Here is a 26,664-nt window from a genome sequence, read left to right on the forward strand (position 1 = left end):
TAAATTAAATAAAATTTAAAATTACGTTTATATTTTAATGTAAGGGATCATCCTTAAAGTACGCACACTCTGAGAGGAAGAGGGGGTTTGCAAATGGCGTGTATGAGACGTGGGGGGGGGGGTCAGTAGGTCAATTATAAAAGTATGGAGACAATTAAAAAAGGATCATAAAATGTTGGGTTGGTAGGTTAAAAGCGTAGGCACTTTTAGGGAGGTAGAGGGTACTCAAAAAAGCGTATGGGAAATGCGGTTGGGAGGGGGGAGGGTATTCGAAAAAAAGCGTACGTACTTTATGGTCGATCCCTAAGGGCATAACATTATGCTCGTACAGAGTGTGCTTTATCTATTTATTCAATCTTGTCTTCCATTATTTCTTTTGTAATCAGTTAAAAAAAAATCTTCACTGTCACTGTTTCTGTCAGTGAACCACTTTTAACCAGCAGAAATCTAAATTATTAATATCAGGTTGGTTGCAGCCTTAGCGAATGCTCCCCCATTAATAAAATAGGTTTACCGGTCTTGAATAAATGAACTTGTTTAGATTCCTTTAAATAGTTTTTGACCACAGTTAAAATATTCTTTCTTTTTAAGCTGGAGCCAATGTCACTCATAAACAGTACAAGTTTAACAATAAACCTCTCCGTTATTTGGCTTGTTGCTCTTGGCCTACCAACACCAGCAGTTCCATTTATTCTTTTTAATCTGAAAAAATAGTGTTTTAAGAAATCTTATAACATAAAGCGGCTTCTGAAAATGACATCTTCTTATTATTGATAGCCTCAATACAAAGTTTAATTTTACTTTCATTTTTTTAATTTTTAACCTTTTTTTTTAATTAACAAACATTAAGATAAACAAGACGTTTAGAAATTCATTAAAAAAGTTAAAAGCGTTTATTAGTTTTTAAGCTAATGTTTAAAGTTTATGTTAAGTTAAAATTTTGTTGTTCATTATTTGCATGTAAAAACGCCAACTTTTACAAAAAATTAAATCCATTCCGGAATTTGGGAAATGTTTAAATTATGCAGAAAAGTACTGTTTTTTAAATCTTACAAAGTATTTTTAATTTTTGACTTTTTTATCAGATAAATAATCACCTGAATGTTCTTCTAAAGCATTAAAAAATTTCCAGTTTACACAGGGTCCATCCATAAAAACTTGTATTAATTTAGGCAAAAACATGTCCCCAATCACTGCATTAAAGCTATCTTTCAGTTTATTAACAGTTGCATGCCCTAAAAAAGCAGATGAGAAGTAACGAGTATTTGCTTTATGCTTTTCTATATCCCAAAAGCGCCCATAATTATCTATTTGGCTTTGCTGTATTAATCTATCAAGTGTCGAGTCAAACATGCACAGAAAATTACATTTCAAAACATTTTTCAGAAGAGCATCAAAAAAATAGGGGGCAATACCATGAGTTATGTTATAGACTAGACAGCGGACAACCGCGATTTTCGATTATCGATTAATGACCAACCAAATTAAAAAATTAATCATTAATTCGATTAAAGTTGTGTGACCGTTTTAATCAGTTTCGAGTAAACTACTAATCATTTTAATCAAATTGTCTAACAATTAGTCATTTTATTTATTTTAAATCTAGTTAGATTTTTTAAATTTCTAATACTCCTTGTTCATAAAAAACTCGATAAAATATTTTTTTTTATTTTAAGAGAAAAACACAAAATGAAAAACACAATGAAACACATTTTGTTTTAATATTTATTGTACAAAAATCACGAACACATTAAAAGATGGCAAACAAAAAGTCTCTCAGTTAGTTTAGATATTTTTGTTGGTTTGTTTAAGAGGCAAGGCTTCAGATGATTTAGGAATTTTTCCTCTTTTTTGAAGGCTGTTGTGTTGGCTGCTCTGCCAAAGCATTATCTTCAAGTTCATTTAAATCTGAGGTTCTTCCAGGATTGGTTGAGTCAGAACTTGTGGCAGAAGAAGGTTCAGACTCTGAAATATCATCCAAACTCTCAGCAGGGACATCCTCCTTGTTCAAATACCACTTTCCTTTTACCAAGTCTTTTAAATGATCATAATTTTTGTTGATGTAAATCATTTTCTCAGTTGTCTTTGGATTTAGATTATGCCTATGTTTTGTCAGCAGTTTCCCTGCAGTGGAAAAAGCTCTCTCTGATGAAGATGAAGTTGGTGGAATGGCCAATACCCCTCTTGCAATTTTGGCAAGCATTGGAATTACCTTTTCATTATTCCTCCACCACTCCAGGATGTCTGTGTTTGTTCCAACACGTGGCAACAGTGCATAGTCATTGAACTCTGATCTAAGAGTCTCAATTTCCATTGAACTTAGAGACAGTGACCCTTGGGCAGCTAACGAAGTGTTAAGCAACTCTGCCATGTTCTCTTCACAAGTATCATCATTTGGTTCAAACAGCAAATCTGGTTCAACAAGGACAAGTTTGTTTTCTCTGAATTGAAGTGTGGATTCATGTTCCTCTATCAACAAGTTAATCATGCTTTCTTTTAAATCATCTGGAAGAAGTGAACCTCGTACAACTGGATTAAACAAGTGTCCAAGAGCAAGTGCACTAATCTTTGCACCTTCCAAAGGGAATTTTTCTGTCAAAAGATCAAGTGCTTTGTTTAAAAAAGCTTTGTATGAATGAGAGCCTGCATCTTTTTGAATCTCTTTTCTGAGAGTCAAAAACAAAGATTTGATTCGCACAAGAGCAAAATCATTTCTCACTTCCTTGTCACAAGACATCCATTCACTTGTTTTCTTGATTGTTTGCAAAATGGGGAGAATTTCCTCTAGTGGTGTGATATCCCCATGAGTCAAGAGAACTTTTTCAAAATGATTTGAAATGTCATACACATTTAGATTTAAAATTGCCTCCTTCATCTGCACCATTGTTTGAATCATGATACAGTGTGAATTCCACCTCGTTTTGCATGGCTTGGGTATAACTTTGTAGGTGAGTTGTGTGTCTTGGCACACCTCAGAGAGAAGGGCTCGACATGGTGCAGAATGTGATAATCTAGTGGTGATTTTGTTTAGTTTTTGGATAGCTGCTTTAAGTATTGGGTCTGCTTCAACAGCTATTTGAAGAATATTATTAAGCTTGTGATCAATGCATTGAAGGCCTCCACTGTTTAAGCTCTTGACAAATTTTGCATTACTCAAACCTGACCTCATGTTTGCTGCACCATCCACAACACAAAAAATCTCATCTGAAGTTTTGAGAACAGGGAAGTCCAGGGAAATCAGTTTATCAATTTCTTTGCCAATGTTTACACCAGTATGCTTGCCTTTGAACTTGGCAACTTTAAGTGTGTATGAATACAACCTCCACATCGGACAAATGTAATGTATTGTGAAGCATTGAAATGAGTCTCCAGGCTTAGATGTCCAGTGATCTGTTGTTAGTGTAACTGCCTGGCCATTTAAATCATTCTCAAGTTTTTTCTTCATGGCATCACGAAGGCAATTATTGAAGTAGAGGTACCTTATACTTTGCTAAAGTACTGCTGCGCTTTGTGTTTGCCTCAGGATGGATGTCAAAAAGAAAATCTTTCCATGCATCAGTATCCACAACATGTAGTGGTAGGTTCAAGCGTACAAGAAATCTTGTGATAGACATATCAATTTCTTGTTGGCGAGGACTTTTGTATCCATACTTTACAGATGACTTTTTTGAGTTCAAACAACTTCCTGTTTTTTGTGACAAGTATCGTATTTTATCCTCCACACTTTTCTTCTTTAAGTCTTCCAATTCATCATTTTGTTCTGGGTGTTTGGTTCTAAGATGGAATAGCATCGTAGATGTTGATCCATTTTTGTAAGAGAAATACACAGATAGACCTTTCTCATGGCATGTATCACATCGTGTTCTATCACCTAAAAACACAAAAATTACTATATTTGTCTGTGGCAAAGCATATGCAGGCCTAGTAATTACTTGAGTTGTTGATGTTAGATCCAGAGAACGGGCTGAGGGCTTGGGGGTCAGGGGGTCTACACATGGTATGAGGCTGTTATCATTCATTCTATGCAATTACCTTCTGTTGTCCAACAATCTTTAACTATATATGAATCACTTTATGCACTATATAGGTAATAAATAATTAGTTTTTTAACTTTTTGTCACTAATTTTGTTGTAATGTTTAAAGATATTGTATAGAGATGGGCCGATTCCGAAAAATACCGATTCCACTCAGAATCGCATCTTTTTGTTCAATTAAACGGCTCAGCATGTGGAAGGTGCTATTCCATCTAGTTGGCTCATCTTGAATAATGCTGTGTTTAGGCAGTCCCAGAATCTCCTGAGATTGTCTCAAAAGTTTGTATGACTTAACTGAATGTTTAAAGTGTCCTACTATTCTTCTACAGGTAGCAGTTAGTAAAGATATGCGTTCATTGTTGAGGCAGCCGTCTTTCACAACCAACTGAAATGTATAGGCAAGACAAGTAATATTTGTAAACTTCCCGACTTCCATAGCAGAAAAAATATTTTTGGCATTATCTCTTACTACTACATTGAGTTTTTCAAGTAGTCCCCAACGCTCAAATGATTCATTCATAGAGTTAACAAGATTGGTTGCGGTGTGGGACTCATAAGGAAAAGGTACCACACCGTAACCAATCTTGTTCTGTTGGCTCCACATGTCGGTATTTATACTATCATGATTAGCTTTTTTTGCCAAGAACTGAATTTTACTTGATACCTTCTGATAAATGCTAGGAATTTCAATAGTCGAGAAGTATTTTCTGCTTGGTATCGTATACCTTGGCTCCAAAAACTGTAGTAACCTCTTGAAACCGGAATTTTCTACTATACTAACAGGTTGGTTATCTGTGCATATCATTTCAGCAATAAGCCTTGTAATTTTTATTGCCTTCGGATCTGTAGATGTGAGAGGCTTCATTTTTATAAAACTAATTGTGGAAGAAGAGCTTCTAGTATTGATCTCCACATCCTCAGACTTAGGGTTGAGACTTGTGAATGCAGATGCGAGTGTAGTAGATCAAGGTTCCCTTGGCATAGGAGTTTCAAAAGCAGGGTTAGGACTGGATTTACAAGATGGTCCTGCGGTAGAGCTATCCTCGCATATATTAAAATCGATAACGCTAGCTTTATCATGTTTCTGATTTTTGATTTCAGATTTATGAAAGGTCTTTAAATGCTTTAGCATGTTCGATGTTGTGTATGACTGACAAACTCTGCCACCACCCCTGGATATAACAGTTTTTCAAAAGTTGCATATTGCAGAGTTAGTGTCATTTGAGTTGATCACAAAATAGTCCCATACTTCGCTTTTTTAACGTTTCGGCATGATAATGACACTATATATATATATATATATATATATATATATATATATATATATATATATATATATGTTTATATTCTGAAATTAAAACAGCATTTATAATAATAATAATACTAATAAAAAATAATAATACTAAACAAAATAATAATACTAACAGTAATAATTATTATAATAAAACAAGCAAATAAGATTTTTATGATAATACTTACCGTCGGTAAATTGATTAAAATCGAAAAAAATAAATCAATTGAAATTTAGAGTATAAACTTTTACTTTTATTTTCAACGTTTACTGTTGTTAAGGTTTTTCTTCACAGTTACTTAACTTCAACGATGGTATTAAATGCGAAAGTGAAGATTTAACGTAAATTAAACAAAAAAAAATCTCATTTAAAGTGTATATATTAACTTAAATTATCAAGGGAGTAATAATAAAAGAAGTGAAGTCGTTAAAAAGTCTTTTAAAAAAGAATCGGAATCGTTAAAAAAAGTTGAGAATCGCGATTCTTACGATTTCTTGAGAATCGGTGGAATCGGGAGAATCGGAAGGAGAGTCAATACGCATTATTGTGTTACATTAAAAAGCGCCTTTTAAAGCTTTTTCATTAATAACTTAAGATATAAAATAGTATGGAATTATTTATTTTGTTTAAGAAAAATCTTAATTTGCATTTTGTGGAAAAAGGCTAAAACCATTAAATATTATTTAATTTTCTTTAAAGAAAAGTATTACATTTACATTTTGTGAAATGAGGATAAAAATCATTAAAAAATAATAAATACACTTTATTTTTTTTATTATACTTAAACAAAAATCTTACCTTCACATTTTGTGAAATATTGCCAAATCAAAGACGGCATTTTCTTCTCACTTTTTACAGCACAACCACTTCAATAGCCAAAAGTAAACTGAAAAATAATTTATTCGAGTTATTGCAGCTACCTTAATTAAAAAAATCAAATCGATTAAAAATCAAATTTCATGAATATTAATCATTTTAATCATTTAGACGCTCTCTTGTCACGCGATCGTTTATAGAAAACTCGCTCTAATTAACTTTTTAATCGTTTGGTTTTTTTTTTTTTATCATTAATCGAAATAATCGATATTAACGAATAAAATGATCACATAGGACGGTTGGCCAGTCTCTATTATAGACAGTCTTTGTATTTCCAAGCTTGAACTGCTTAGCTATTTCACTGTCAGAAAATATTTGTTGAAATGTTTTTCCTATATTAGTACAGGACCTATTAGATTCATGAAGGGATACAACTCGTGAAGCCAAGTTAATTTCTGTTTTTATGACTTTATCTCGTTTAGCATAGCTATAAATTGTTGTGTAAATGCTTGCAGGGCTTATATCACTCAATGCACGTGATCTGTTTCGGAAAAATACTGTTCTTGTTTGATTTGTATCTTTTACAATACTGTTTGAAGCTAATTCTTGGATTTTATATTAATAAATAAAGAATAGATTGGCAAATGGTTCTTATACAAACTAACGGCATGCTTTTTACTTCTTTCATGACTTTTCACTGCCTGAATGCCCATGTTACTTAAATCAAATGTTTTTTGACAAATAGAACACATAGTCTGTAGAAGACTATTAAAAACTTCTTTTAACCAAAAACAATCAGTGTAAAGGGTCTTATTTAACCAATCTTTGCTGAAGTAACATTTTGAATATATAATACTAAACAATGAATATATTGAACAATGTTTTGACATTGTTCAATTTATAAATATTTATTTTCTAAGCAAATGATGTAAACACATTTATATAAGTTTTATTTATATACATATCATTTATATACTTTTTTTTATATTTATGAATTAAAAGTATGAATATAAACTCAAAACAAACACTATGTATATTTAAAAAATTTGATTACAGTGATGGATAACAAAACAACTACAGTGATAGATTTGAAAATTAACTAGTAACACAATATGATAAAATGAAAATTTTGTTCATATTCACACATTTAGTCAATTTTTCCTTTTAATCCTTCAAATTTAATCTTTTTTGAAAAAAGTTAAAAAAGCGATTGCTACAAATTGCTTCACTGTTTGGTTTGGAAATAATATTGACAAAATATTTTTGAAAATTAGCCCTTTTGAATTAGATGAACTAAAAAAATTTTTTTGGAAACAGAAATACAATGGCTTTCATAAATTTAGACAGCACTATTTAGACGCACTCATTTTTTTTTACTTATATGTAAGAAAATACTTAAAATAAAAATAAAATAAAAGTGCTACCGCTATGTTTGATATATAGTTTAATAGAGGAAGTGAAACTCTATTATAGAGTACCTTAATTTTTTTTACAGGATATTTATTACTCATTTTATATCAATTAACACAAAAAAGTTAATTGATAAGCTTGATTTGATTTTATTCATAAATTTAGACGCACGATCAAAAAAGTCTTATATCCTAATAATTGATAGTTAATTAGTAGTTTTTTCCCCATATTTCTTATTAATAGGCCAAATTAATTGATTTTTTCAAAAAACCTTATATAAATATTACTTACCTGGAATAAGTTAATCATTATTTAATAAATAAACAAAAGTTAAGTTAGTTTTGCACAAAAAAGACGCGAAAAATGGGCAAAAGACGTATCGCTCAAGGTGAAAGATGGCAAGCTATTGCTCACATCAAAGAAGGAACCAAAAGTAATAGAGAAATCACCAGGTTCATTGGAGTTTCTGAGAAATGCATTCGGACAACGAAGCAAAACTTTCGTCACACTGGTGGTGCCAGCGAGAAAGCGAGGCCAGATAGACCCTTGTCAACCAACAGAAAGGACGATAGTGCCCTTTTTAGAGCTGTCAGAGCTAATCCAAGAATTAGTTACAAAGAATTGACCACAGAATTTAATACAACGCGAAATACATCTATTTCTCAAAGCACAGTCCACCGAATACTTATCAAATACAAGATTGGAGTCTACTCTGCTTCGAGGAAACCGCTCCTGCGTCCATATGAAGAACAAAGGAGACTAAAATGGTGTCGTGAAAGAAGGTACTGGACAATAGAACAATGAAAAAAAAAAATGTTGTGGAGTGATGAGAGTAACTTTGAGCTTATCAATCGCAAATCTAACTTAACAGTCAAAAGATTGGCTCACGAAAAGTATTACACCAGGTACATTAGACCGACTGTACAAAGTGGAGGAGGCTCGATAGGAATCTGATCATGCTTCAATTACAAAGGTGTTGGTATGTGCCAAACATACACCGGAAGAATCAACTCCAGAATATACTTAAAAGTACTGGAAAACAACCTAATTCCATCAATTGACCTGCTTATGCTCAATGATAAACCATGGAAACTTCAACAAGATGGCGCTACTGCACATACTGCATATTATACAAAGGAGTTGTTCAAATATAATAATATCAAGACAACACCGTGGCCTCCATACTCACCTGATTTGAACCCGATTGAAAACATTTGGGCTTGGATTGACCGTAAATTGGCAAAGGTTCAAATTTCTACATTTGACTAGCTGAACGTCCTTAAGGAGACCTGGTATAGGGTCCCAGAAGCGATGTGCAAAAATCTTGTTGAGTCTATGCCTAGAAGAGTTCTTAGTTGTATTAAAGCAAAAGGCGGATACGCAAAATACTGATTGGTTCATAAATTAAGCCTCCTAATGTATCGTGCGTCTAAATTTATGAATTTTTTTTGTTTGTTTTTTTAATACCATGTAGTTATACCTAATTATTACTTAGTATTTGTATTTTTTTTTTGTAAATTTTGTTAAAATTTACAAAAATTAAAACCCCGAAATCTTTTTTCGTTATTGTTTTATCGTTAAAAAACTAAAAATTTCTATTCTCAAATGAGTGCGTCTAAATTTATGAAAACTACTGTATGAAAAAGGATAGTAAACTTTTACAAAATGTATATACATTTTGTAAAAGTTTATTTTTCTTTTTAATATTAAAAGTTATTATTTTTATTTCAGTTTAAAACACTTTCACCATAAAATTATGATTATTTATTTTAACTAAAAGTGTATTTAATGGTTTGTATTGCATCAGAACAAATTATGCTTTCCAGTGTAGCAGCCATTATAAAATAGCAAATTTTTTGTTATTTATTAAAATTCACAATATAAATAATTAAAATAAAATAGACTATAAAATATTAACAGCAGTTGCCACCTATACTAAAATACTTGTATAAGATTTTTAGTTGCTAACACGCAAAAAAAAAAAAAAAAAATATATATATATATATATAATTTGTTACTGAATCCATCAAAATTCCCTGACTTTTGGAAAGTTGTTAAAATATATATAATTTCCCTGATTTTTCCAGGCCACCCTGTTAAAGTACCTTAATTAAATAATCAATATTCGTACAAAATATATACCAGTAAACATTACGATTATTTAACTGGTACATAATATGTTGGATTTAGTGAAGTAAGTGCTGAAATATTAGTAAAATTCAATTTTATTTATCCAGTCCACAAATTTTCGGATACAAATTTTTTATGTTTGTATTTGACGATTTTAATTCATTTTAATACATTATTTTTTATAAAATTAAAAGCAAAATAAGAAAATTCGTGAAAGTATAAAATACCATACTGCTTTTATTTATTCGATTGTATTTACATTTTTTTATAGAAATATTGATATTGCCAACTAAAAAATAACTTTAAAAATGTATAGGCGATATTTTAGGCGAGATTTCATTATTTTTCGATGTATCGTTGTTAACTGAATCTTTTGCATCCCTAAAAACGTCTAAATGATCAGTTTCGCTGCTATCTACTTTTTCAAAAATGTCATCAAATAACATTAAAAAACTGTCCAGCTTTTTCTCTAATCGATGAAAGTCGTTCTATAAAAAATTAGAATAAAAAAAAAAATTTAATGTGCCATTATTGTGAGTTGAAATTTTAATGTGAGCTAAATGCAAAAATTCATTTTTTCATCAAAACTTTTTTTCTTCATTTAATAATTTTTACCTGGAAAATAAATCTTTTGTGGAAAATAAAACATTTGCTGCGAAAAATAATTTTTATACAATGGAATTCAATTAAAATGTAATAGAATCGTTTTATTAAAAACACTTACAGAAAGCTGGAAGTGTTGCTTTTGATTCGTTTTATTTTGTTCATAAATCATTTTCTTTAATTCTTCATTTTTTTCTTGGGTTTCGATAAGATCCTTAAATAATAAAACAACAAAAATAAGATATCAAAATAACTAAAATAAATTAAAAACAGTTTTGAAAGAAAACTTAGAAAGTTAGTATGAAAAATTTTCAAACCCCAAAGAAAAAACGGAGAACATAATACTAAAGAAGCATACAAAACAAAATGTTAAAGTAAAAAATATATCAAAGGCTTTAAAGTTTGGTCCTCAAGGCATGCAAAAGTGTTTACCATCTTCCTTGAGGATCCAGATGGAGCAGAGCCTTCAAACAATTTAAAATACTAACAGCAGTCAGCGCGTCAATTAAGTCACGTTGTTCTTCAAGAGCATCGACTATTTCTTTTCGCATCAACATTTCAGCACGAAGCTGGACTTCACTCTAAAAAATATAATGAATCATCATCATCATTGTCAACATCATCATCATCATCATCATCATCATCATCATCATCATCATCATCATCATCATCATCATCATCATCATCATCATCATCATCATCATCATCATCATCATCATCATCATCATCATCATCATCATCATCATCATCAACAACATCATCATCATTTACCTCTTTTAAATATCTTGTAATTCTAATAACAGCAGAAAGAAGATTTGCAGTGTACCCAGTTAATGTAGAAGGAATCTACAACAAAATTCTACACAAAATAATAATAAAAAAAAACATGTATATATCTAACCCAGGACAAGAAATCCCCCAAAAAAGAGTCAGGGTTATTAAACATTTATTATTTTATCCCTGGACTCTGGACTTTGAAAGCTGATTTTTAATACTTAGACCAAAAATATGTTTTAAAATGGACACATATTCTTGCATAATTTGAATGTTATTATTATTTATACTTAATAAAAACTAATAATATAACGGATAACTTTTAAATAAGTAAACACTATAAGTATACTGGCGTTATATTTTTTAATTGCGTAATAAGTTTTGTACGCTTGGTAGATTACTTTCAAATGATCAAGTATTGATTTAAGAATTTATTTGTGTATTGGTGAATTAATTGCTTTTCAAACCTATTAAGTTTTACACAATTGATCTAATGGTGCATGTAATTGGCTACATAAAAAAAAATCGTACAATTCAAAAATAATGTCAAATTGATCAAATTCCGTGGAAATAATATGAAGTGGGGCTTCCTTTGACATTGATGGCCTCAGCTAGACAATTTGGCATTGGTTTGACCAAATTATGGGTCTCTTCTGATGTTATATTATCCCATGTGTTCAATATAGCTTCTTTCAAGTCAGGGCATTGGGTTGATTAAATTTTGGGTCTCTTCTGTTGTTATATTATCCCATGCGCTCATTATAGCCTCTTTCAAACCTTTGCATTTAAATGCTTGGTCGCCAATTTTTCCGTCTAAAATATACCACATTTTTTATTGGATTCAAGTCTGGACTTTGAGACGACCATTTCAAAACATTGATGTTATTTGTGTCAAAGTATATCTTCGTTTTCTCAATTGTTAAGAAGCATAATCTGATTGGAACCGTTGCTAGTGTGGCTGGTAGAGGACAAAAATGCAAGATCACCAGTGCAATTGATTGAAATACCATCATTAACTTAATTGAATGGAGTCTAGAAAGTATGGCGAAAAAAAAAGGAGAAGCTTATAAATTGAATTATTTGCAAGGAAGGGTTGAGCATGGAGGAGGAAATGTGATGGTTTGTGGTAGTATGATTTGGAAAGGAGTGGGCAAATTTACATTTATTGATGACAAAATAAATGCTTCAATGTATTGTGAAATTCTTAAAGCCAACTTGCAACCAACTACTTAAAAATTGAGAATGGGAAACGATTCCATACTCCAGCATATTCCATATACCAGCAGGATAACGACCCAAAACATACTGATAAGAAAACAAAGGTATACTTTGTTTTCTTGTTTTCAAAAAAGGTATACTTTGTTTTCTTGTTTTCAACTATGTACTTTATGGACGCCCCTTATCAAATTATGACCATAGAGATAAAATTTAACGGCAACCAAGTTAGCTTTGGATTTTTTTGCTAATTTTTTATTTTTTTAAATATCAAAAGTATCCCTCACAAGCAATATCCCTCAAATTTTAATTGTGTCTGCCGTAATTTACGGAATTTGGCTTTTGGTGGCTAACTGTTTTGGTACCGGGAGATCATCATTAATATCATTTTCCATATTTCTTTAAAAAAGATAGCATAGCTTTAGTTACTTGATTTTTTGAATATAATAAAATATGAATCCATATTTAACTAAAGAATTAGTTGCTTGTATAATAGAAACAAAGCATAGGCCTAATGTGTTAAATTACAAAACTAGACTCATTAAAGAGCTTTCGGAGATAAATTTAATGTTTTCAAGAATACAGGATTTTAAACAATTTAAGTTCTGGTTATACAACGTTAAGGCATTTTTTGTTTGTTTTGAGCTTTATAAAAATATTATTTAATTAAATTAATATCACAAAATGGACCTAGATGTTAGATCTATGTTAGATTTTAACTTTATTTATTGCTGTTTAACTATTAACACATTTTATAACAGATTTATATTCCTAATAATGAGTATGAAAATGAATTATTTATTAAACATACATATAACCTATAAAGTGATTTAGTTTTTTAATAAGAAATTATTGTATATACAAAAATGTAATATTGGTAAAAAAAAAAAATTATTGTATCTATGCTTTTTTTTTGTTATTAATATTACAGATTGACTGGACTGTTAAGCATAGTTTTGCATTAGCAGAATATTGTCAAACAAACACATAGTATGTAGATTTCAATAGCAGGTAAAAAGTGAAACATCTGGTTTACAAGTTGACTCCTCATATATGAAAATTCCTTGTATAAAAATTCGTCACTTCGTTTATTTGTTAGAGTCAAAACATCACAGATATTTTGTCTCTAACAAATATATTCATAAAATTTTGTTTTGTCTCTAATGATAATATTTGTAAAAATTATTATACTAATTATTTTAGTATAATAATTTTTACGAATAGCCGTAATATTTGTTTAATTAAATATAATATAATATAAATTTAATAAATCTAGAGTGGTTAAATAAAGAAGGAAACTAATAATTTTGTCTACCTACATAATAAAGTTAAAAAAATGATACATATGGCATCCGTGGGATTGACCTCGTTTTTGTCTTTTTTTTGATCGCTTATGGCACTTTATGCAACCTCAACCCCCTCACCCCCCCCCCCCCCCCCACACACACACACATCACTCACCTTATAAATAGAGATTTAACTCCATGCAATGCATCTAGAACCTTATACACTTAGCATCTTTTTGTGTGCACCAACCTTGGTGTCTTTCACAAAGTTTGTGTTTAACAATTAAGGGTTAAGCAAAAGCTGCAATAAAAAATAGTACCAGCATCTTTATATGTTTCTGATGATATTGTTATATAGTACATTTTTTCATTGTATATTTATTGTAGGCAGGTTATGGTATAGTTAGGCAGCAATGGTAAGATTGTATCTTTTCAAAATAATTGGAAATGATTAAGGAAGACTTTATTTTGTTGTCTTTAGTGGTGTCAAAATCTGTTACCCAGAGTAACCGTGGTAAGGTTATGTATTATACATTTTTAAAACTATAATATTGCACACCCACTTTAAAAAAAACTGTGACATTCAAACATTTGGTTTTGCTCATTGACAAAAAAGGAAGTAAGGATAGTGGATGTAATACCTGGGTAATCATTGAAAAAACTAAAACTAAATAACCAGTAAAATTTAAAATAAAGATTCATTATACTTAATCTGCCCAACATACAAACCTGGCCCCACCCTTATTATATTAAATCCTGGACAGTCAAAATTAAGCCCTTATTGGTTACAAGAATCATTTTTAAAGCCCTTTGTTTTCCTTAAAAATATTGGGTAAAAATATAGAATCTTTGATTGTTCTTTTGAAGACATTTATCTCTCAAATTAAAGAGAATTAAATGATAAAAAAAACTTACAACAAAAAATTTAATGACAATAACTAAATGTAAAAATAAAAAAACAATTTTTTTTTTTTTAGGTATAAAAAAGTAGATAAATTAAACACTTTTATTTGGAAATAAAAAAGTAGATAACTTTACCTTTATTGGATCAGATTTGATGTTTTGACCTGATACTTTTTCATATTCACTTATTTCTAATTCTAACATATCCAATAACTAAATTCCAAAATAAAATGCTAAACATAAAGAAAAATCTAGAATTTTAAAATAATTTATAAACTCAAAATTTACCAAAAAATTGGTTGTTTATTTGAAAATAAATTAATATATAGAGTAAACTGGAATAAGAGTAAATGAAAAAAAAAAGTTAACAGTTTAGCAACTTTGTTTCTTTTGCATTTATTGAAAACGAAAACAAAAAATCTTTAAAAACGGGAGGCACCATTTTGTTGAGAATTTTGAGCTCTATCTAAAGGTGTAAAAATTATTTTAAAAAATTTAATTTTGCCTTAGTAAACCTCAAAATTCTCACCCTCATAAAAATAAAAGTTTTTTTCAAAAAAATCAATTTCAAAACTCCCAAAACTAAAAATAAAAAACAAAAAATTTTTGTAGAAAATTTTATGACGATCAAGATTTTCTTTTAAAAATTGAATTTGCTAGTTCCGGAAAAAAGTGATGAGCAAAAAACCAATATAAATGTTTTTCAGGGGAAGAGTAAACTAATTGCTTGTTTGATTTTAATCGGGGTTTCGGCAGAACATTTGCAGATGTCATCGCAATAGTTGGGAGATATTTAGTACTTACAAATCAAAATTATCTGTTTCCTCCAAATGGTATACCAGGACGAGAATGGTATCAAGGTTTCACGAAACGATGGAGTCATAAAATAAGCGTCAGAGTATAGCAGGCAATATTTCATCTCTCAGAGTTTCCTCTTGTATTGAAGACAAAATTAAAAGTTATTTCAAAAACAATTTCTTGAAGAAAATATCAACAATAACACAGCGTGCAATTTGTGGAATTTGTGGAAAAACTTTTTAGCTCCGGTGATGCATTTACACGAACATAAATAATCACTGGATTTCAAAACGCTAGTTTGTTCCCACTTGATATTAGCAAAATTGATCAATCAAAATTACAAATTTTTCAAACATTTCAAGAACCATCTCACCCTGCTTCATCATCTTCATCTGAGCCTGCTTCATCATCCTCAAATGAGTCTGTTTCATCATCCTCAGCTGAGCCTACTTCACCATCCTCATCCCAGCAAATCATTATCTAACATCAGTCAGCATCAAACTCTAATGATTCGCCAACTTTAAAATTTAACAACAACACCAGTGACTCCCGCTCAAACATATCAAATGTTGCAACACTTCACAGAAAGACTCAAAGGCAAATTAGAAAAATGTTTTACAGCACCACCATATTGACACCCAAAAAAAAACCCAAAAGAGTTAGCATTCTGAGAGTTGAAGGCCAGTGTCTAAGTATGTCTGAGGTGCTCGAGAAACTAAAGCAAGACGATGAGGCCAAAAAGTCAAAGCAATTAAAGAAACACAAAATTCACTTGAGTGAAGCTTCAGATGAAACTTAGCAAGTGAAATGTTCAAAAAAACTGAGACAAGACAAAGACATCAAGAGGTGCAAAAAGTGTCGCAGAGTTTGGGAAGAAGCATTGCCAACTCAAAACAAAATTTGGTACCAATGTGAAGCTTTTATTTGCAAATCTCGGGTTTGTCGATCGCGTTTACCCAAATAATACAAAATTGGTGAAGAGTTTTTTACATGAAAAAATGATGCGAACCTGCTTCTGCCAATGAAACAACTCTTTTTTTTAAATTAATAAATAGTTTTTTTTCATATATTTGATTAAAACAGTTTTTTGTAAACTTAACTTCTAATAAGATTAGTTTTCATTTTATTTTTAATTAATTTTGCTTGATTTTCTTAATATCCTTATTTAGTTTTAATTTTCTTAATATCTTAAAAAATTGTTATTAAAAATTAACTAGTTTACTTTTCCCAATTATAAGGGGAAAAGTAAACATCTTTTTTTCTTTATAAAAATTGATTTTTTTTAAAGATTTTCAAAATATTTTTTCTTAATTTTTATATACTTATATAATGTAAAAAATTCTTTTTAAAACAAAAAACAAAAATAAATAAACATTAAATACTTTTTCTTTAAAAAAATAATTGAATTTGAAGCTAAACCGTTTACTCTTACCCCAGTTTACTCTACATACTAATGTAAAATTAATATAATCATACTAATGTAAAATTAATATATACATACTAATGCAAATATTAATATATACATACTAATGTAAATGGTAATATACACATACTAATGTAAATATTAATATATACATACTAATGTAAATATTAGTATATATATACTAATGTAAATATTAGTATATATATATATATATATATATATATATATATATATATATATATATATATATATATATATATATATACTAACGTAAATATTAAAAACAAATATTAAGACAGAAGTAAATTTTATACAAAAATATATTTTTTATGATAGTTAAAAATTTAATATAATATATATAAATAATATAAATATAATAAACAATTTACAAAATAAAAATATTTAGCAAGTTGTGGAAAATATATAGTTAAAAATAAAACAACTAAAAATAAAACATACCTTTTTCATATCATTGAACGACTGGGAGGAAGGATGCCCTTGTTCATCACACGATTTTGGTAATTGATTATGGTTAGCATTGTTTCTGACAACAACATAAAATTTCACAATTTAAGTTAATTTATTTCCATTTTCAAAGTTGATTAGTTAATATTATTTGATATAATTTTGCTTTATTTTTTTTTTTTCCTATTGTTAATTTGTTTTTTATATCTTTTTTCTGTTGTTTTATTGTACTTTCTTTTTTTTAATATTGTAATGTTTGTAACATTGTAATTAAAATAACTTTTTTCTTAAAATTATCAAAATAATAAAAATTATAAGACAAAAAATTTACTTGATTAATTCACTTTGTTTAACAGAATGATGTTCTTTTTGATTTTCTTGAAAAAAAAAAGAAAAAAAAAATATATGTCACTTGTTAAAAATTCGAAATATCACTTGTTAAAAATTCGAAATATCACTTGTTAAAAATTCGAAATATCATTTGTTAAAAATTACTATACATAAGCATAGATAAAGTATGACAAATGCATAAGAAAACAAATTATTTAACACAAATTCTACAAATTATTGAATGTAAAACAATTTTAAGCACAGTTTTTGAACACTTGTAGAAGTTGGTGTCCTTTTTTAAAGACCATAAGCATCATCAAGCATTTTTTATACACACAATAAATATAGCTCAGTAATTAGTAAAACACACCACACCACATTCACTAGACAGTAATTAGCATAACACAGTCTTTTAAACTAAGTGAAACGAAGTTCTATAGAATTGTTCAATATGCAAAACCATTAAAACTTAAAAATGGTAATATCTCAAAAAATACACAATTAACTTCTGAAATATTTTATATTCTTTACCTGTTAGTATGACTTAAAAAATGTTAAATTTTTCACTATTAGAGTGGATCAAAAAATAACAATTCGAAAAGAAATACTTGTAATAGCTCTAAATGTATTCTATGTAATAAAAAAACACTGGAGCTTAATGCTTGGCAGAGACAAGAGCCAAGGGGCCAAGTATCAAGCTCCAGTGTTATTTTAGAAGAAGGCATAAATTAGCCTTATCATTGAACCCTAATAGTAACGCTTTAAAATATCCATATCATATAAGCAACAGCATTTAAAAGAAGGATAATTTTAAGACGTGAAGAAATAAAAAAAAAAAAAAGATTAAAATATAGTATGCGTGTATATGTATGCATGTATATTTTTTTTTCCGCCATCTTCAGTTCCAACAAGGCTGCAAGCAACTACTATTTTAAGTTGGAAGTTACTGGAAAAAAGATGAAGTTTATAGAGCAAGAAAACGATTGATAGACGACTTAAAAGTTTGCAAATTATATGAATTAGAAAAGAAAAATTAAGAAAGCGAATTACAAAGAACCAATATTCAACAAAAAAAAACGAATAAGAGTTTTTATAGTACTTAGGAACAGTTGCAGTAAAAGGATGAGTAAAATGAGAATGAATTTTAGTAGATAGCACAAGAGACGCTAGCTCTTTAGAGAAGTGCCCTTTATGGTAATTGTAAAAAAGAGAAAGAGAAGCAATATTACGACGATGTGATAATGATTGGAGGTTGGCTGCAAAACAGATTTATGATTTGTAGAGGTGTTGAGTACGATAAACAGATGTAACCTTAACAGATGTTAGTTTTGCAATAGATTTAATATATATGGTTTCCAAGAAAGATTGGAATTACGAATTAAGCCTAGAAGAGGAAGAATAGATGACTCATCGAGTACATTACCATTCATAAATATAAGAAAATCTAAATTACTGCAATATTGATTGGCTGAAAAAAATTGGGTTTATCTGAATTAAAGTTCACCAGTTACTGTGAGCCCTATGCTGTAGCAGAAGTGAAATCCTTTTCAAGCTCAAATGCCCCCTCCAAGCAATCAGAGAGTATTGGCTTCTTATCAAGACAAGAATAAATGGTAGTATCATTAGCAAACAATGCAACCTTGGATGTGAGAATATCCAGAAGATTGTTAATGTAAACTAAAAAAAGTATAGGGCCAATTATAGAACCTTTTGGAACCCCTAAAGTTTCAAGATATGAAAAAGAGTACTGTCCATCGAGGAAAACTTTTTTACTATGATTGGTAAGAAAGGAGACAATAATCTAAAGATGTTACCTGATACAGCGTAAGAAGAAAGCTTCCAGAGAAGATTGCCAAACTTTATCAAAAGCTTTAGAAGTGTCAAGAGCGATAGCCTTAACCACACCACCTCTAATGTATGATAAAACCTGTTGGCTATTACTTTTAGCAAACCAGCTGTAGAACGAAAAGATTGAAATCCATAATGATGATCAGAAAGTAAGTTATTAGAATCAAGATGAGAGATTAAGTTTTTGTAAACTAAAGTTTCAAAAACCTTGCTTATGATAGGAAGAAGACTAATGGAATACTAGTTGGACGAATCAGATTGCTCTCTAGAATTTTTGAAAATAGGGATAACAGATGCCGCTTTCAAGCAGACTGGAAAACAAGACTCTGATTAGCACTTGTTAAATAGTTTTGAAAGTATAGATGATAGCTCCGAAGAACACTTCTGCAAGACTACAACAGGTATGTTGTCCGGACCACAAGTTGCAGAAATGTCTTAACAGGAAACCATTTTAGATAAAGACGCTGGAGTAATAAGAATGTCAAGCAATGGATCAACCTGTTTGTCTGTAATATCAGGTAGATTGCAACTAGTGGAATCAAGAGATGATATTGATGAAAAGTTCTTATCAAACAATTCTGCTTTGCGTTAACGTGAAAATGTAAAGTCTGAACCATATAAAAGTGGTGGATTAACCCTGGTGGATTTGCCCTTATATTAATACTGTTAAAGATTCTCCAGAAGTCACGAGAGCCTAATTTTTGAGATGAAATAGGAGATTTCATGACCTGAGAATAGCGGACGTTGGCATTAGACAAAACCTTTTTACAATGGTTTCTAGCAATAGTAAACAGACTTCTATTTGCTAGAAAATTATTTTGCTGATAGATATGGAAGTAATAGTATAAAAAACGAAAATATAGAAATTGCAGCAGCACAATGTGAGGTAAACCATGGAGAAGAGTGAGGCTTGACCTGGAATCGTCGAGAGGGAATAAAAGATTCCATGCCAGTATTAATCTACGAAGTTATGTAAGAAGGACATTTGTCAGTTGGAAAAGGAAAGATTTCTAGCCAAGTCAGGTTAAAGGCAGTTGTAAGAGGTGCGATGATAGGAGGATTCTGATGATGAAGAATGAGATTGAAAGAATGAGTTTTAGAGAGATCAAACCGTGATCAGAAGCACCTTTTAAAAACACTGAGCACCGACTAGGATCAGAAACAAGACATGGATTGAGTTGAGAACGTTGAGAAATGGTTCGAGTTGTCTGAAAAGCGAGTTGGAAAGTTGACTATTTGAGTTAGAGATTGAGAAAGGTAAAAGTTAAGAGCCTTAATGCCAGCAGAGTCACTGACACTAGAACCAAGCCATTCAGTGCGATGAGCATTAAAGTCACTAACAACAACGATATTGGCTGATGGATAAAGAGAGAGGGTGTGGTCAATTTGATCAGAAATTGACCTCGAAAAAGAGTGCAGTCTTGAGATGAAGGAGAGCAATATAGAACAAAGAGAAAGGTGATAGGGTGAAGTGGTGCTAAACAAAAGCACATATAAGAATAGTCAGTGGATTCAAACCTAGTTTCCAGACAAAAGGGTGAATTCTTATGAATGTAAATGCCCAGGTCAAGCATGTGACTACTCGAGCCTTTTTGAATTAAAGGAAGAAAAACCATCAACGCTAAGATCACAAAATGACACACCCAAACTCAAATTAGTCTCACACAGAGCAAGTAAGTCTGGTGAACTTTCCAAGAGATTAGACTTAACAGAAGAAAAGTTACTTCGAACTATAAATATTAGTGAATGATAGGTTTAGAGAAGTTGGTGATGATGCTGGTTTTTTATGTTTCATAGTTTTTGGTACTTTAGTCATTTTAAATTTTTTAAATAACTTAAACCAAGAGTACAAACAGGAACATTATCCATGCGCAACTGTTAATACTCTGATATTTTTCAGCTGTTGATGGAATCAGCCTCTCTAAGAGCTACCACAGAGCTCGGGAAACCTGACTACAAGCTGGCCTCAGAACCATAAAATTGAGTTTTAGAGCTCTACCCTCATTAGGAGATAATAGAATAAGTTGCCTAGTCATAAAAACAAAGATACTAGCTAAACCCATGCACTGAGTCTAGAAAATCCACCATTCAACATCTTAAACTGGAAACAATGTATCATAAATATATGTGCCAGACTAATAGATGAAAAAGGGGTGCAAAGCTGGTCAACAGATAGAACCTGTTTACCCTTTAAGTCTGATAATATATATATATATATATATATATATATATATATATATATATATATATATATATATATATATATATATATATATATATATATATTGTAGAATTGTGTTAATATTTCCTGTGAGAGTGCTCATTACAGTGTAGTATATAATTCGTTGAGTAAGTAATATAACCACTGGTGACAAAAACTTGGCACAATCTTTGATAAGCTAAAACTTATTGAATTTTTAGTTATCCAGTCTTAATTTTTTAGTTATTTTGTTTATAAAGTGTTACTTATCTTTTACTGAAAGTTTTGTTTACTTTGATTAATTAATAAAAAAGTTATCCAAAAATGAAGTCGACTACATTAATTGAACAAGTGTACAACTATTGTAATTTGCATCCTAACGCTAAAACGAAGAGCACCATAGAGTATTTTGTTGCCTCTAATCACCCCGAAAGAACCATTAAATATTATATGGCAAAGTGGAAGAACAATGAGCCAAAGTCTCATAAGCCTGGATCAGGCAGAAAACCAAAAATTATGACTGCTGGGAACATCAATCGCCTGAAAGGTCTTTTGAACAATCGGTCTGGAACTTCAACAAGAAAAATTGCAAATAAATTCAAGTGTGATCATTCCTACATTGTAAAAACAATAAAAAACAAAACAAACATTTGTTATTTTAATCCCTGATCGCACTGAGAAAAAGTTAAAGCAGTTGTAACTGAAGTGTGGAAGAATTTGTCGCAAATTCCGAAACCGTGACTTTGTCATTGACGATGAGCCTTATTTTACATTTAAACATACAAATAAAAATTTGAATGTTGGATTTTACTCAGATGACGCAAAAAATGCACCAAAAAATGTAAAATATAAGCGCAAAAGCAAATTTGAAAAAAAAATTCTTGTGTGGATTACCATATCCCCTCATGGAATCTCGAAACCATTTATTGTTCCTGCGAGACTGGCAATTAACCAAACAGTGTACAAAAATGATTGCATCATCAAACGATTGATTCCTTTTATCAACAAACATCACAGTGATGGTAATTATGTATTCTGGCCTGACTTGGCCTCTTCACATTATGCTAGAAGTGTGACCAATTACCTCGATGAGAAAAATATCTGTTATGTAACAAAATTTGATAATCCAGCATGTGTCCCAGAATTACGACCAATTGAAGATTTCTGGTCGATTCTTAAAGGCTATGTGTATGAAAACAATTGGGAAGCTGAAAGTGAAGATCAGCTGCAAAAAAAAATCCATTCTTGTTTAAAAAAAATTGATAAAAATCTTGTACAAGGCATGTGTGAACATATACAAAATAGTTGATGCCGTACGTCATAATGGCGAGAAATCATTATTGCAGTCCCGAAAATAAAAAACTAATATATTGTTTAATATTCTGTACAATATTTTTTGATCATTAAACTTTTAGTTGTACTATTACTGTCTGTGTTTATTTTGTGCCAAATTTTTGTCACCAGGGGTTAGTAAAAACTAAATAATTATTAGGATATTTCAATTACATAACTAGAAGTTTCACGCAATAGCGATCATTAGATGTAACAATAAAAAAGTAAAGACAAAAATTATATACAAAAAATGCTATGGAGTGTCTGCTTTGATGACATTAAAGATTTTTATTAATAATTTATTTTTATGGCGCCACTTTGATGCAAGCTGGGTTCATTTATTATGCAAATTTAATGGTGGCATAATAATGTGATATTTTTCTCTCAAGCATAAATTTACCACTAAGTTTGAATGACTTTACTTTTGGCTGACTTTAATTTTCTCAATTCCAAGGGCTGTATGTGTGTGTTTATATATATATATATATATATATATATATATATATATATATATATATATATATATATATATATATATATATGTGTATATATATATATATATATATACAACCCTCGGTATAAGGGTCGACACTCGGCAATGCCGACCTAACGGCAGGCCTTAAATTGTTTGAGGCCACAAAAAAATTGTCGACCTCATTTCTATGTTTTATGGTAAGACCTTTGTATTAAACTTCTATTGCCGACCTGCTGCTGACCTCTAAAAGATTGAGGTCGGCAAATTATTGCCGACCTGATTTTTTCTAATTCCGAGGGTTGTGTGTGTATATATTTATATATATATATATATATATATATATATATATATATATATATATATATATATATATATATATATATATATATATATATATATATATATATATATATATATATATATATATGTATGTATGTAGGTATGTATGTATGTATGTATGTATGTATGTATGTATGTATGTATGTATGTATGTATGTATGTATGTATGTATGTATGTATGTATGTATGTATTTATATATGTATGTATGTACAGTTATGGACAAAATAATAGTAGTGTGATTAAAATTAACGAATTAATATTATTATCTTTAAACAGTTACTGAAAATGAAATTGTAATACTGGATTATTAATTAAATAGGTGTGAGATGATAAACTAATTAGTAGAAAATTTTAAATTTTTGCTTTTATTTATAATAATTATATAAGTATAAAAAAGAGGTTGGACATAGTAATGGAGGTATTTATTTATTTAATGTTATATTGTAAATAATTTATTTTATTAACAAAAAAATAATATAAATTTAATTAAACAATAGTAAAAAATTAATATTTTATCGCATCCTCCCAGTTTTTTATCACAGCTTTGCATCTATTCCGGATTGAGTTAATCAAATTTTGACAACATTCTAAAGGAATGTTGTTCCAAGCATTCTGGACAACTTGCCATAACTCCTGCTGATTTTTTGGTTTTTGACTATAAACTGCCTCTTTTACATCCGTCCAAAGGTTTTCGATCGGATTGAGATCTGGTGACTGTGCAGGCCAATCCATAACTGCAACCCTATTCTTGATGAACCAACTTTTTACCCTGCAACTGGTATGCTTGGATCATTGTCATGCATATAAACCCATCTTAGGGCATATCTTCTACTGCATAGGGCAACATGGTATTTTGTATAATTTGAAGGTATATGTCTTGGTCCATAATACCATTAATCTTATAGATCGGCCCTACGCCATAATAAGAAAAACAACCCCAAATATTTATTTTTGCTCTGCCATGTTTTACAGTTTTTATGATGTATTGCGGTTTGTATGCAGAGTTAGGTGGCCTCCTTACATACATCCTGCGCCCACTTGACCCAAATAAAACAATTTTGCTTTTATCAGACCACAAAATATTACGCCATTTTGAAACAGGCCAATCTGCATGCATTTTTGCAAAATGTAATCTTGCTACCACATGCCTTTTTTTCAAAAGGGTAAATTTTCTTGGGCTTCTGGCGACTAACTTACTTTGTACTAACCACCTACGTACTGTTCTTGAAGAATAGCTTAAATTTAAATCTTCTTTAATATGGCGGGAGGTTACAAAAGGATCGGCAACAGCAGCACGTTTTATCAATCTGTCTTCATGTTCAGTCATTTCTTGTTTTCGGCCCCTTGTTTCGCCTACATTTTTGCATTTTAGAGCATTTCTAATCATCTAATGTTCTAATGTTTTCCCTTCTTGTTTTAATTTAATAATTAGTTATCTCTTTTCTGCACTACAATGCTTTGCATGACCCATAATTTCTATTTATAAAATAAATTTATACGATTATTTTATATATTTCATTAAATTAACACTAAAATTAATCTTACCTTTAATTAGTCTTACTGAAACCAAATAAACAAAAAGCTAATATAAATAAATTAATAGGAAACAACAGATATGTTATTTTAACCTACAAAAATATATATGTCTGTATATAACAGTCGGGACTTCCTTAAAGTAATTTGAACAGTGTTACCAACAGTTTTTACTCCAATTTCATTATTCAGTGTTTGTATTACTGTTATGCTTAAATTTATCAATTTATATTTAAATTTACATAAAATTATTATCACAAATCATTGTTTTACTAGCCACTACTATTATTTTGTCCACGACTGTGTGTATATATATATATATATATATATATATATTGTTTATATATATATATATATTGTTTATATATATATATAAACAATATATATATATTGTTTATATATATATATATATATATATATATATAGAACTCTTATATGTTGTCAGAAAGTTTTTTCCGTATTTTGTTGACAAAATGTAAAAATTAAAATGCAAGACCGGAATTTTTTTTTTAGTAATTGATAGACTGCCTGCCCCAACCAAACCCTCAGTCGATGTAGCAGCACTCCCTTGCGAGTCAGGCTAAAAGATAGTAAAAGTAGCAGCACTCCGTTGCGAGTCAGGCTATTTGTCAGTCGATATAGTAGCACTCCATTGCCAGTCAGGCTATTTGTCAGTCGATGTAGCAGCACTTTGTTGCGAGTCAGGCTATTTGTCAGTCGATATAGCAGCACTCCGTTGCGAGTCAGGCTATTTGTCAGTCGATGTAGCAGCACTTTGTTGCGAGTCAGGCTATAACATAGATGATGTAGCAACACTCTGCACATGATTTACAGTAAAAATAATAAAAATAAAAACATTTTATTAAAAAAAATAAAAATAAAAACATTGTTTATATTGTTAAAAACATTCAGAATGTTTTAAAAACATTCTGAATGTTTTTAACAATATAAACAATGTTTTTAAAATGTAATTAAAAGTGACGTATTTGTTGGCATAATCATTTTTTTCCTTCCGTACTCCCAAATGTCCCAAATGCAACAAACTATAGAACTATATATATATATATATATACAGTATCGGACAAAACGAGTGCAACCAAATAATGCTAATTTAGTTTCTTTATATAAAAGTGCTGCATTTTTTCAATTTTGAGAAATAACTATGTAACTGTTTAGAGACAAAGTTCTTCAAGTTTTATTCATCACAAAGTTCATTATTTGCACACGAAAATTAATAAATTAATCAAAAGTATTAAAAAAAGCTGATTTCCTTCCGGACAAAACAAGTGCAACTCGACAAAATGTTGACCAAGCTGTATTTCGCTATCAATATTTCGTGGCGAATCCTTTGTTGTCGATCACAGCCTCGCATCTTCGAGGCATAGATTTGATCAGGTGATCAATGAAACTTTGTGGACTTGCTGCCCAGGCCTTTTGGATTGGTTTAAACAGTTGA

The 26,664-nt window shown here is 30.1% G+C and overlaps 2 protein-coding genes across 4 annotated transcripts in view; both read right to left on the bottom strand.

Annotated features, from left to right (window-relative positions):
- Positions 1-1,831: 1,831 nt before the first annotated feature.
- On the bottom strand, positions 1,832-3,445 carry LOC136090944 (E3 SUMO-protein ligase ZBED1-like). Its single transcript, XM_065817922.1, has one exon. It carries the CDS (start codon positions 3,443-3,445, stop codon positions 1,832-1,834), a length of 1,614 nt encoding a protein of 537 aa, XP_065673994.1.
- Positions 3,446-9,894: 6,449 nt separating this feature from the next.
- Positions 9,895-26,664, bottom strand: part of LOC100215680 (spindle and centriole-associated protein 1) — a 38,322-nt gene continuing 21,552 nt past the window's right edge. Inside the window, exons 9-15 of one of the 3 annotated variants that reach the window (XR_010643427.1) lie at positions 17,482-17,527; positions 17,145-17,229; positions 14,600-14,677; positions 11,058-11,132; positions 10,719-10,867; positions 10,408-10,500; positions 9,895-10,171 (exon numbers count right to left, since the gene is read on the bottom strand). Coding sequence is in view for 2 of the 3 variants with exons in the window: in XM_065817106.1 (XP_065673178.1) it covers positions 9,986-10,171; positions 10,408-10,500; positions 10,775-10,867; positions 11,058-11,132; positions 14,600-14,677; positions 17,145-17,229; positions 17,482-17,527 (656 nt within the window). In the remaining variant the exon portion in view is untranslated. Of the gene's footprint in view, positions 10,172-10,407; positions 10,501-10,718; positions 10,868-11,057; positions 11,133-14,599; positions 14,678-17,144; positions 17,230-17,481; positions 17,528-26,664 lie in introns of those variants that run through there. The other 2 variants (XM_065817106.1, XM_065817107.1) reach the window with 2 other exon arrangements.

The sequence above is a fragment of the Hydra vulgaris genome, chromosome 14, assembly GCF_038396675.1.
Source record: "Hydra vulgaris chromosome 14, alternate assembly HydraT2T_AEP".
NCBI classification, from domain to species: domain Eukaryota; kingdom Metazoa; phylum Cnidaria; class Hydrozoa; order Anthoathecata; family Hydridae; genus Hydra; species Hydra vulgaris.